This window comes from Conger conger, chromosome 9 (genome assembly GCF_963514075.1).
Source record: "Conger conger chromosome 9, fConCon1.1, whole genome shotgun sequence".
NCBI lineage: Eukaryota > Metazoa > Chordata > Actinopteri > Anguilliformes > Congridae > Conger > Conger conger.
This window is the reverse complement of record NC_083768.1, coordinates 42,186,400-42,198,390: the sequence shown is the minus strand read 5'-3', so window position 1 is coordinate 42,198,390 and position 11,991 is coordinate 42,186,400. Positions and strand designations below refer to the sequence as shown.

The window sequence follows — 11,991 nt, the reverse complement described above, 5'->3', positions numbered from 1 at the left end:
TTATTTAACTGTCACTTTTAGCCAAAGCGACTTACAGTTGATTTGATTTGGCAGGGGCCAATCCCCTCTGTGGGGTTAAGGGCCTTTCTCAAGTGCTGACAGCTGCCCAGATTTTATTGTGGCTACGCTGGGGCTTGAACCACCAACCTTCTGGGTCCCAGTCAAGCAACTAAGCCACTAGGCTACAACCTAGGCTACACCGTATGATTGTGACTGTGAACAATCATAAGGTAAACATGCGTATCCTCCTTACCTACGACTAGTGCCAGCACAATGGGCACATCCGGGAAGTCTCCGCTCAGTCTTGCAGTCTATGTTTTGTCAAACTGAGCATGAATCAGCAGTATCTAGACTATATATACGTAATTCTATCAAGAATCCATTCCCTAAATGTAGTGACTTTTACATGTTACGTAGCTAGTTTGATCAATGAAAGCTTAATGACATATATTGTTTATTTGGGTTTTATCCTCCCATTGAAATGTGTAGTACGCAAGGTATTGCATGGAAAACAGTGTGAGCAGTGCCACACAAACAGGGGTGGTGCTGTTGGGAGGTCTCTGTATTTAACCCTTTAAGGTGTGAGGTCACAAATATGTGATTAGAATGTTCTTAACTGAACATTCTGATGCTGATGTAACAACCGCTACTGGTAATTCTAGAGTTCTAGAACACTGGATGGAGCGATGGAGTTCTAGAACACTGATGTGGAATTTTGGAGGGGGAAAAAAAAAGTTCAGTTCAGTCTCCACATTCCTGGGAATCCAACTTCCGAGAACTTTTACTCAAGAAAACTTAACTAAATGAATTCCACGCTCCAATTAGGCACGTGTGCTAATGCAGAGGAGTTCAGAGATGGCAGTCAGCATGTGAAATGTGAATGACCCTCACACAAAGTCACCCCCCCCCCCCGCCCTGGGAAGTAATCAGATCAGGGAAGTAATCAGACCTCCAATATGTCTGATTACTACCCTCGACTTGTGACCTTTCACCTTTAGCTTGCCCACTAATTGCGCCTCTTGGGGGGGCTGCGATCCCACACCTGTAGCAGCAGTCCTTTCACGCTCAACAGTAAATTAATGATGACTTAGGTGAGTCCAGCAGAGGTGTAAAACCCAGGTTCAGAAAGTAAAAGTGTCAAAGTCGGTGTCTCGGTGGTGCAGCCTGTAGAGCACTGACCGCATGCTCATTGCGAGCCGCGACGTCAGCAGTTCGAATCCGACCGTCTGACATTTGTCGCATGTCTTTCCCTCTCTCTCGCTCCCATTCTTCCTGTCTCTCTATACTATACTGTCCAATAAAGATAAAAAAGGCCGAAAAAATATCTTAAAAAAAAAAAAAAAAAGTTCCCAGTATTCTAATTAGGAGGGAGAACTAATGAGTGAACGAATCAGCTGGCTGAGTTCATGTGTGGAGGAAACACATGGTGGGACTTTCACTTGACCTCTGACCTGGACTTTCCACCCCTGGGGACGAGGGCTGCCGTAGGACTGCTCAGGACAGAGGGCAGAATCTCTGGTGAGGAGTCAGCGTCGATGCCCTCATTTCACCTTTGACCTTTGTCCCCTCCCCTGCTGCTGTGCTAGAGCTGTGTGTGTGATCTGTGTGTGTGAGCTGTGTGTGTGAGCTGTGTGTGAGAGCTGTGTGTGTGAGCTGTGTGTGTGATCTGTGTGTGAGCTGTGTGTGTGTGATCTGTGTGTGAGCTGTGTGTGTGAGAGCTGTGTGTGTGGGCTGTGTGTGTGATCTGTGTGTGTGATCTGTGTGTGAGCTGTGTGTGTGTGAACTGTGTGTGTGAGCTGTGTGTGTGAGCTGTGTGTGTGAGCTGTGTGTATGAGCTGTGTGTATGAGCTGTGTGTGTGAGCTGTGTGTATGAGCTGTGTGTGTGATCTGTGTGTGAGCTGTGTGTGTGAGAGCTGTGTGTGTGGGCTGTGTGTGTGATCTGTGTGTGTGATCTGTGTGTGAGCTGTGTGTGTGTGAACTGTGTGTGTGAGCTGTGTGTGTGAGCTGTGTGTATGAGCTGTGTGTATGAGCTGTGTGTGTGAGCTGTGTGTATGAGCTGTGTGTGTGATCTGTGTGTGTGAGCTGTGTGTGTGAACTGTGTGTGTGAGCTGTGTGTGTGAGCTGTGTGTGTGAGCTGTGTGTATGAGCTGTGTGTGTGAGCTGTGTGTATGAGCTGTGTGTGTGAGCTGTGTGTGTGAGCTGTGTGTGTGAGCTGTGTGTATGAGCTGTGTGTGTGAGCTGTGTGTGTGAGCTGTGTGTGTGAGCTGTGTGTATGAGCTGTGTGTATGAACTGTGTGTATGAGCTGTGTGTGTGAGCTGTGTGTGTGAGCTGTGTGTGTGAGCTGTGTGTGTGAGCTGTGTGTATGAGCTGTGTGTATGAGCTGTGTGTATGAGCTGTGTGTATGAGCTGTGTGTATGAGTTGTGTGTATGAGCTGTGTGTATGAGCTGTGTGTATGAGCTGTGTGTATGAGCTGTGTGTATGAGTTGTGTGTATGAGCTGTGTGTATGAGCTGTGTGTATGAACTGTGTGTATGAGCTGTGTGTATGAACTGTGTGTATGAGCTGTGTGTATGAACTGTGTGTATGAGCTGTGTGTATGAGCTGTGTGTGTGAGCTGTGTGTATGAGCTGTGTGTATGAGCTGTGTGTATGAGCTGTGTGTATGAGTTGTGTGTATGAGCTGTGTGTATGAGCTGTGTGTATGAGCTGTGTGTATGAGCTGTGTGTATGAGTTGTGTGTATGAGTTGTGTGTATGAGCTGTGTGTATGAACTGTGTGTATGAGCTGTGTGTATGAGCTGTGTGTATGAACTGTGTGTATGAGCTGTGTGTATGAACTGTGTGTATGAGCTGTGTGTATGAACTGTGTGTATGAGCTGTGTGTATGAACTGTGTGTATGAGCTGTGTGTGTGATCTGTGTGTGTGAGCTGTGTGTGTGGGCTGTGTGTGAGCTGTGTCTGTGAGCTGTGTGTGTGAGCTGTGTGTGTGAGCTGTGTGTGAGTGTGAGAGAGTGTGTGTGTGTGTGTGTGAGCTGTGTGTGTGAGCAGTGTGTGTGAGCTGTGTGTGTGAGCTGTGTGTGTGATCTGTATGTGTGAGCTGTGTGTGAGTGTGAGAGAGTGTGTGTGTGTGTGTGTGTGTGTGAGCAGTGTGTGTGAGCTGTGTGTGTGAGCTGTGTGTATGAGCTGTGTGTGTGAGCTGTGTGTATGAGCTGTGTGTGTGATCTGTGTGTGTGAGCTGTGTGTGTGAACTGTGTGTGTGAGCTGTGTGTGTGAGCTGTGTGTGTGAGCTGTGTGTATGAGCTGTGTGTGTGAGCTGTGTGTATGAGCTGTGTGTGTGAGCTGTGTGTGTGAGCTGTGTGTGTGAGCTGTGTGTATGAGCTGTGTGTGTGAGCTGTGTGTGTGAGCTGTGTGTATGAGCTGTGTGTATGAACTGTGTGTATGAGCTGTGTGTGTGAGCTGTGTGTGTGAGCTGTGTGTGTGAGCTGTGTGTATGAGCTGTGTGTATGAGCTGTGTGTATGAGCTGTGTGTATGAGCTGTGTGTATGAGTTGTGTGTATGAGCTGTGTGTATGAGCTGTGTGTATGAGCTGTGTGTATGAGCTGTGTGTATGAGCTGTGTGTATGAGTTGTGTGTATGAGCTGTGTGTATGAGCTGTGTGTATGAACTGTGTGTATGAGCTGTGTGTATGAACTGTGTGTATGAGCTGTGTGTATGAACTGTGTGTATGAGCTGTGTGTATGAGCTGTGTGTGTGAGCTGTGTGTATGAGCTGTGTGTATGAGCTGTGTGTATGAGCTGTGTGTATGAGTTGTGTGTATGAGCTGTGTGTATGAGCTGTGTGTATGAGCTGTGTGTATGAGCTGTGTGTATGAGTTGTGTGTATGAGTTGTGTGTATGAGCTGTGTGTATGAACTGTGTGTATGAGCTGTGTGTATGAGCTGTGTGTATGAACTGTGTGTATGAGCTGTGTGTATGAACTGTGTGTATGAGCTGTGTGTATGAACTGTGTGTATGAGCTGTGTGTATGAACTGTGTGTATGAGCTGTGTGTGTGATCTGTGTGTGTGAGCTGTGTGTGTGGGCTGTGTGTGAGCTGTGTCTGTGAGCTGTGTGTGTGAGCTGTGTGTGTGAGCTGTGTGTGAGTGTGAGAGAGTGTGTGTGTGTGTGTGTGAGCTGTGTGTGTGAGCAGTGTGTGTGAGCTGTGTGTGTGAGCTGTGTGTGTGATCTGTATGTGTGAGCTGTGTGTGAGTGTGAGAGAGTGTGTGTGTGTGTGTGTGTGTGTGAGCAGTGTGTGTGAGCTGTGTGTGTGAGCTGTGTGTATGAGCAGTGTGTGTGAGCTGTCTCCAGACGCAGGATGAGCAGGGGTGCTGTGCAGCCATGGGGCAGTCCTCTGAGAACACAAACTGGGTCATTGATGTTTTGTCGATATTTTGCTGCCAGTGGTCCAGGGGCACTATTTAAGATCAATGGCACAATTAATTCAACAAGTACCAGGAAATCCTTTAAATCCCAGGAAAAACCTTTGGTCGGAATTGAAGGGGGGCTGTCATCTCTGCCAGGGATGTTTGCACAAAGTATTAAACAGGGGTGCTAATAATTGTGGAACCTGTTTTTTGGGGAAATTTATTTTTATTTAAAAAATGTAAGGCTTTGATTCCATTCAATCATGAATAGAGCCCACTACTTTACACACGTTGGAAATGAAAGCTTATGTCATTAACTATTGTTTTCTGAGTTTACAGCAGTGTTGTGCATATTTATAAAGGGTGCCAATCAGTCTGGAGCCCAGTGTATGTATGACGGTGTAGCTCCGCCCCTGTCCTTCCCGCATGCACAGCCCAGGAGAAGAGGTGCAGTGTGGGTAAGACGTGTGACCGTGTCTGTGGAAAGGTCTCAGTGGGCGAGGAGCGAGACTCGATGGCATCGCCTGAGGAACCCAGACGTTAAAGACGAGTCGCTAAAGTCATTAAAAATGAAACAAGCGAAAGCTCGCTCATCAGTGCGATGTCTTCAGGGTTAGACAGAGATTAAGCATCTGTGTCGACCTGGAGGGTGATATATATGGAGAGAGAGAGAGAGAAAGAGAGAGGGAGGGAGAGTGAGAATAACTCATACTGCTAATATACACCTCCATCTTACTCACACTGCTAACTCATGCTACTAACTCCCATGCTAACTCAAGCTATTAACTCATACTGCTAACTCCCAAGCTAACTCAAGCTATTAACTCATACTGCTAACTCCCATGCTAACTCAAGCTATTAACTCATACTGCTAGCTCACATGCTAACTCACGCCACTAACTTACAAGGTGTGGTGGAGTTGTTCTTCTTGATTTGCATCTCATGTAAATTGTGTTTTTAGCTGTGCCAGTCATGCAGATTTGTGCTGAATTCAGAAAGGGAGAGGAGGAACGAGAGGAAGAGGGAGAGCGAGAAGGGGGATAGAGATGAGAGTTCCTTCCCTAAACTCCATCTTCCTTCATTATTATTGTATTAGGTGGGTTTGCTTATCTGTAGTGAGGTGGAGAACGATAAGAGGGAGCGAATGGTCAGAACAACAGAGATTAGCGATGAGAAACAGCAGGAAGAGACGGAGCTGTGTTCTCATACCCGGCCAGCTTCACTTTAGCCCAGTATACTGATGTAAAGCCAGGCTTTAGTGCAGAATGGAGGTGTGAAATCATTGGGCTTGTGTCATAAATCCATCCATCCATCCATCATCTTAACCCGCTAATCCTGAACAGGGTCGCAGGGGGGCTGGAGCCTATCCCAGCATACATTGGGCGAAAGGCAGGAATACACCCTGGACAGGTCGCCAGTCCATCGCAGGGCACACACACCATTCACTCACACACTCATACCCACGGGCAATTTAGACACTCCAATCAGCCTAACCTGCATGTCTTTGGACTGTGGGAGGAAACTGGAGTACCCGGAGGAAACCCACGCAGACACGGGGAGAACATGGTGATACCGGCATGTTTGCTAGCCAATAATTTTATGCATACCCACTTAGTTTAGAACAATAGATTAACTCTTGGCAGAGGCAGAGAAACAGAAAAGGGTCTAAGTCTAAGGTTTGGTTTCAATAAACATTTGCCCTTAACCTTGACTTAAAATTAAAAGCCATAATATTTTTGGCAAGTTTAGCAATCTCTTAAAAGTAACTTGCTTGCATTTACACATGAGTCAAAATTAAGGACACGTGTTAATTGAATACAGGCATATGACTGCTCCCAAAGAAATCATTAGTTTCTATGTTTTATGAAATTGGACGGTTGCCACTGAAACCGTTTCATCTGTAGATAAAACTGTGGTTCCAAAGCAGATGTTTTCCTTGGAGCAGTAGGCTTTTGTGCATTGTCAGTCCACCTTTTATTCAAAGTGTTCTTGTTTCTGTTGTGCCAATTCTCCTGGGTGGGGAAAGACCAAAATAAATGATCCAAGGATTCCCAGGACTGTGTCTCTGGGTGTGTTCAGCCTGCACCGGAGACCGGGGTACCGGTGTGAACCGCCCCAGAGAGAGGGGAGGGGGGGGGGGGGCATCAGTGAAGGCAACCTCGAAAACTAGCACAGGCTGGAAAATTCAGCCCGTTTTTCATAAGCTGTGGTCTTTCCTGAGATATAACCCTTTAAGTTGTGACATCACAGATATGTGATAAGAATGCCCTTAACTGAACATTCTAATGCTGATGTCACAATCACTGCTGGTAATGGAAAGCAAAGGAGTTCTAGAACACTGACTTAGTATTTTGAAACAGAAGGACGTTCCAAAAAAACCTGCTCTTCAAAGGGTTAATTAGTCTGCTGCATGGCCCAGTGGATGCGGTGCAGGCAGGGGAGGAATGGAGAAAGATTTGAACACGCTGCAAACGCGCTAGACCAGCGTGTGGGGGAGTGCGTGTGATCTCGTGGGAAAGAACGAGAGGCACAGCAGATATGACCTGGGGTGTGTGGGAGTGTGGTGGGCACAGGTGTGTGTTGGAGTGCGGAGAGGTGTGTGAGTGTGTGAGAGACGGAGAGTGAGTGAGTGAGGTTGTAGAGTTGATTTTTTATTATTACGGTTCTTTGTAATTGTAATTTTTGGATGCTTTGGCAACACGGTGCATGTCATATCAATAACAGCAGGTGCACGGCATGCCCTGAAGGTGCAGAGCCTGTTTGGGCTCTAGAGGACTGAGGTATGAGTGGAAAGGTTTGGATCCAGAAGCAGAGCCTGTTTGGGCGTTAGAGGACTGAAATCTGAGTGGAAGGGTTTGGATGCAGAAGCAGAAGCTACTCTATGACACTGCTTCATTAGGCAGAACAGTAGCTGTACACAACTTTGGGCTTCGGCTGAAGTGCTGGGCGTTTCTTCTTATTCTTTCTCTCTTTCTCATTCTCTCCCTCTAAATATAGACCAGGTCGCTCTTGGCTACACCCTCCCTCTCTCTTTCTCTTCCTCTCTCTCATACTCTGTCCCTCTCTCTCTCTCCCTCCCTCTCTCTCTCTCTCTCTCTCTCGCTCTGTTGTTGTTTTTCCCTGTAACTCCCCCGTAACTCACCGGGCTGCTCCCAGCACACCTCTCGCCTAAAAAACAAAACTCCAGCGGCTGCGATGTTTTGATGAGGGGAACAGAGGCCTCCTAAGCTCGTGGGTGTGTGAATGTGCCACTCTTCCTCTCCTCCCCCTCCCTCTCTCTCTCTCTCTTCCTCTCCTCCCCCTCCCTCTCTCTCTCATCCTCTCCTGCCCCTCCCTCTCTCTCTCTTCCTCTCCTGCCCCTCCCTCCCTCCTTCTCTCTCTGTCACTGTCATCTGTCATAAGAGGCCCCGCTCTGTCCAGACTTCCTCCAGCTATTTCATTCTTTCGGCCAAGGGGGGGGGGGGGGGGGGGGGGCTGTCTGGTCTGGAAGTTCCCCTTTCGTGGAAACACAATTCTTCTGTGATTACAATGACAGAACACCCCAACCCTCTTATCTCCCTCAACTTCTGAGAAAGTATAATCATCCATTTTTTGCCATTCTCCGTTCCGAAGCAACATTTATCCCTCCTTCTACCCTTCAGACATGCACGTACATGTATGCAAACACACACACACACAACCATTGCACGCCTAAATGGTGTTTCTGTGCTCCGCTGTGACAATGCTCATGTAAACCAGCGTTAGTAAACCAGTTAGTATATTCAATACTCCATTAAGCTGCAATATGTCTCCTGTAGCACAGTGTGAAATCTGGTGTCGTACACATTCAGTATTTTCCAGCTTTGTTGACGTAGATAATGTAGGAGATGCTTGTGTGAAATGTTGTTTTTTTTTCAGGTGTGGGGAAAAAATACGAGGTCTTTTGAACTCAAAATCTTGTGCATTCTGAATTCCGCCCAAAGCAACAGGTGTGGTTCAACCACATAATTCGGAATACAAAGCCTAATGTTGCGCTGTACTCATAACGCAACGTATGCGGTTTGAAAGTAACGGTTCCCAAACGGTTGGGGTCTTGAAAAAAAAAGGACCCGAGGGCGGGATCGTGTAATTGCCATTACGTTATTCGAGAGTTAAAAACTCAAACCTCATTGGCCTAATATTTTAAAAGGGGCTGGCTGTGGAGCGCTGGACCCGCCCCAGGAGGCGTGACTTTGGACCGAGTAGCGGTGCCTTTAATTTAGGGCTGTAACTCCATACCGTCTTCGAGTTTCCTGTATGGAAAAGTGAATCGACTCGCGCTGGCGGGTGAAGATTCTGTGAGCCGTTTGGGGAAACCGTACCGTTAATAAGATCTGTCAAATTTGTGGACTAACTATTTGACTTGTGTGAAACTGAGGAGCAGCGACTTACTCTTACTACCGACGAGGATTATTTTATTGAAAAAAAAAAGTGTAAAGACGCTGAAATCGTAACGCTGTATATGCAGCCCGTGAACGGATTCGTGGTCTTGTTGTAGTGATCGAAAGCTCGCTATGTCCAGAGTAACGGATCATCTGGTGAAAACGCGACAAGAGAGGATTAAGGAAATCAGTTTGCGGGTGAGTTCCGTTCCAGAAACGGGGACCTTCCAAATACATCTCTTTTGAATTGCTATCTTACTACTCACTACTTTACTTTTGATGCATCCTGCCTCAATATGGGTCTACTTTATAGTAAGACTAATCTGTGTGTCTATATTCTAAATACATTCTTGGCATTTTAAAATGTATTTATTCGGTATGTATGTTACATTTATTCGCTAACATGCGGTTGAAATGTAGCCTGCACTCGGAGCCGTGCCGGGTACCTCGCGCACCTCCGGTGTATTCCTGGAGTGGGAGGGTAGGTGCGCGCTTCTGCCGATTAGTACCGCGCTGTACATCGACCCACTTCTGTTGTACTACACATTTACGCTTTCCTTATGCTATATTTCCGTTTGTGACACCAAAGGGTTCTGCGACGCAAATCCACAGCTTTTACGCGCGGTTTAGTGTCGCCCTGTGGCGCGGCAGCCGCAATCGCTTGAGTACCCCGGGCACGTTTCCCGGCCGGGATATTCTATGAAAGAACAGAGTTCAAAGAAAGGGAAGTCTTGCCTTGTGTGTATGTGTGGGTGTGTGTGTGTGTGTGTGTGTGTGTGTGTGTGTGTGTGTGTGTGTGTGTGTGTGTGTGTGTGTGTGTTGAACACTGAGGGTTCTTTTTTTGCGCAATAGACATTTCTGGCTGTCTTTTCCTCTTCTTATTTTAGTTCCAAAAAATCGCCGAGAATCCGTATCCGTTAAAATATGTAGAAGCGCAAGAGAATAGTACAACAAAGTGCCACACTGTGTTGTTATACGTAGCATTGTTTCAGTTTGTACTAGGCAGGGTTAGCAGGTCAGTATCCAATATGTCTATAATAATAATCGCGATAATGCTGTGACAATGGTGATGGTCTTAGCAGTATTTATCTGGCCTTACCACCTGTCGATATTTGTATATATCTGGATACATTGTTTGAGATGGCGGTCATTTCCAGCTAGAAAGATGAATATAAACGATATTAGATAACAAATATGATTTATTATGACTCGACTAATGTGGTGTGAAAGCGTGTGTAGGTGATTTTTGGATGCTTTGGCAACACGGTGCGGCGGTGGAGGGGTTTGGGGGGGGGGGGGGGGGGCGGGTCATCTTTTCCCCCCATGTCTGCCTGTACTGTGTGTAGGGACTACAGTCTCGTGAGCTTTCCCAGGTGTGTGTGTCAGCGTTTACTGGCTCTGCTGGGAAAGAGCCTCATCTTTCTCTTTGTGTTTTATTTCCCTTTATCTCGTCCTCCCCATTTTTTGTATTCGTTTGCAAAGTAATCTATCTTTCTTTCTCTCCATTTCTCTCACACCCTCTCTATCTCCATCCCTCTATTTTTCTCTCCTCTCTCTCTCTATCTCCATCTCTCCCTCTCCTCCTTTTCTCTCCTCTGTTTTTCTCTTCTCTCTCTCTTCTTTTCCTCCTGTCTGAAGTCTGTCCACCTCTAGCTCCTTAACCCTAGCTCATCCTCTGTTTGTCTCTTTCTCTAACTTTTTTCTCATCCCTCGTTTCTTTTTGAGAAAGCGGGAGGCTTAGTGAAAGGGAAAGGCTGGTTCTTTCCCACTGACTGACAGACTGAGAGTGCCGGTGCATTTCATTACCAGCGCTTCATTGTGATGAGTGGTTGTCAGATGAGTGTGTGACTGTGTGTGTGTGTGTGTACAGTGGGACTCAATGCATGCTCTGTGGGTAATACCAGTATTTGAATGTGTGTGTGTGTGTGTGTGTGTGTGTGCACAATGTGATTCAGTGTGTGCTCTTTCAGCGATACCAGTATTTGAATGTGTGACTATGTGTGTGTGTGTGTGTGTGTGTGTGTGTGTGTGTGTGTGTGTGGAGCTGGATTTGGGGGTAATTTCAATATTTGAATATGTGTGTGTGCACTGTGTGCTCTGTCAGAGATACCAGTATTTGAATGTGTGACTGTGTGTGTGTGTGTGTGTGTGTGTGTGTGTGAGTGCAGCAGTGGTTTCCATAGAAATGCAGCCCCTGTTTGCATGGCAGTATCAGCTTCGTGTTCTGAAGCAGAGAATCTGAGACATCCAGTTCTCTCTGCGAAGGAAACGCACCACCTGTTGCTCAGTGAAATTACATGACAGCGGCCTGGACAAATCTGCACAGTCTGTCCACGAATCAGCCGTAGCTGAACACACTTCCCCAGAGCCTGGGCTTCCCTGGAAGCGTCCCTGACTGTTTCATACCCCTCTAACTGCCGTGACAGGGGTATTGGCATGCCTTGCCACTGCTAATACCCACTGAGGAAGCAGCACGGCTCGCTGTGATATGGTTTTGTAATGTAGTCCCTAGGTTTCTGGTTTTTTTCTCTCAAAAATTCCAAGTCAGCGTTGCTAGAACTTGCTGTCAATTGCCATTAGTGATTGTGACTTCGGCGTTAGAATGTTCAGTTCAGAACCTTCTATTCATGTCTTTGTGATGTCACGCCTTATGGGGTTCAAACCGAAAAGCTCCATTTTACCGAGTGCAACGCCTTTCATCATGACACTGAGTCTTTAATTGAGATAATGTGGAGTCCCCAGATCAGCATTAACACTGTCCTGGGCCCTTCACTCTGAAAGAATCTCAGACTGGAGTACTGATCTGGGATCAGCCACCCCATGCACGTCCGAATTCTGTCCTTTATGAGCTAGAAGGCTACACTGAATTCATGCGATGAGACCCTTCATGTCTATGGGCGCCTTTCTCTGTGAACACATAACTGCGTCGGGAAGTGCTGTTCATCCCTGGTCCTGGAGAGCCGGTTTTTGTTTACACCTTAATTTCAGGAACCTATTCAGACCCAAGAAACCAGGTGAGGTGAGTTAACTGTGTTATCAACTGCTTTAATTGGTCAATTAAGTGCTGAGTAACAACAAAAGCCAGCACAACCTGTGGCTCTCCAGGACCAGGTGTGAAGATCACTGGTTGAGCACCACACCAGCACACACACACACATTACACTTCCCCATGACTTACTGGCTATGAGACT

At 46.8% G+C, this 11,991-nt stretch overlaps 1 protein-coding gene across 2 annotated transcripts in view; it reads left to right on the top strand.

Annotated features, from left to right (window-relative positions):
• The window catches only part of arhgef1a (Rho guanine nucleotide exchange factor (GEF) 1a), a 69,707-nt gene that overhangs the window by 11,637 nt on the left and 46,079 nt on the right, over nucleotides 1-11,991 (top strand). Inside the window, exon 1 of one of the 2 annotated variants that reach the window (XM_061255561.1) lies at nucleotides 8,673-8,998. The exons of the other annotated variant lie outside the window; for it this stretch is intronic. Within the exon in view, the coding sequence (XP_061111545.1) occupies nucleotides 8,933-8,998 (66 nt within the window). The 5' untranslated portion in view covers nucleotides 8,673-8,932. Of the gene's footprint in view, nucleotides 1-8,672; nucleotides 8,999-11,991 lie in introns of those variants that run through there. 2 annotated transcript variants of the gene reach the window in all.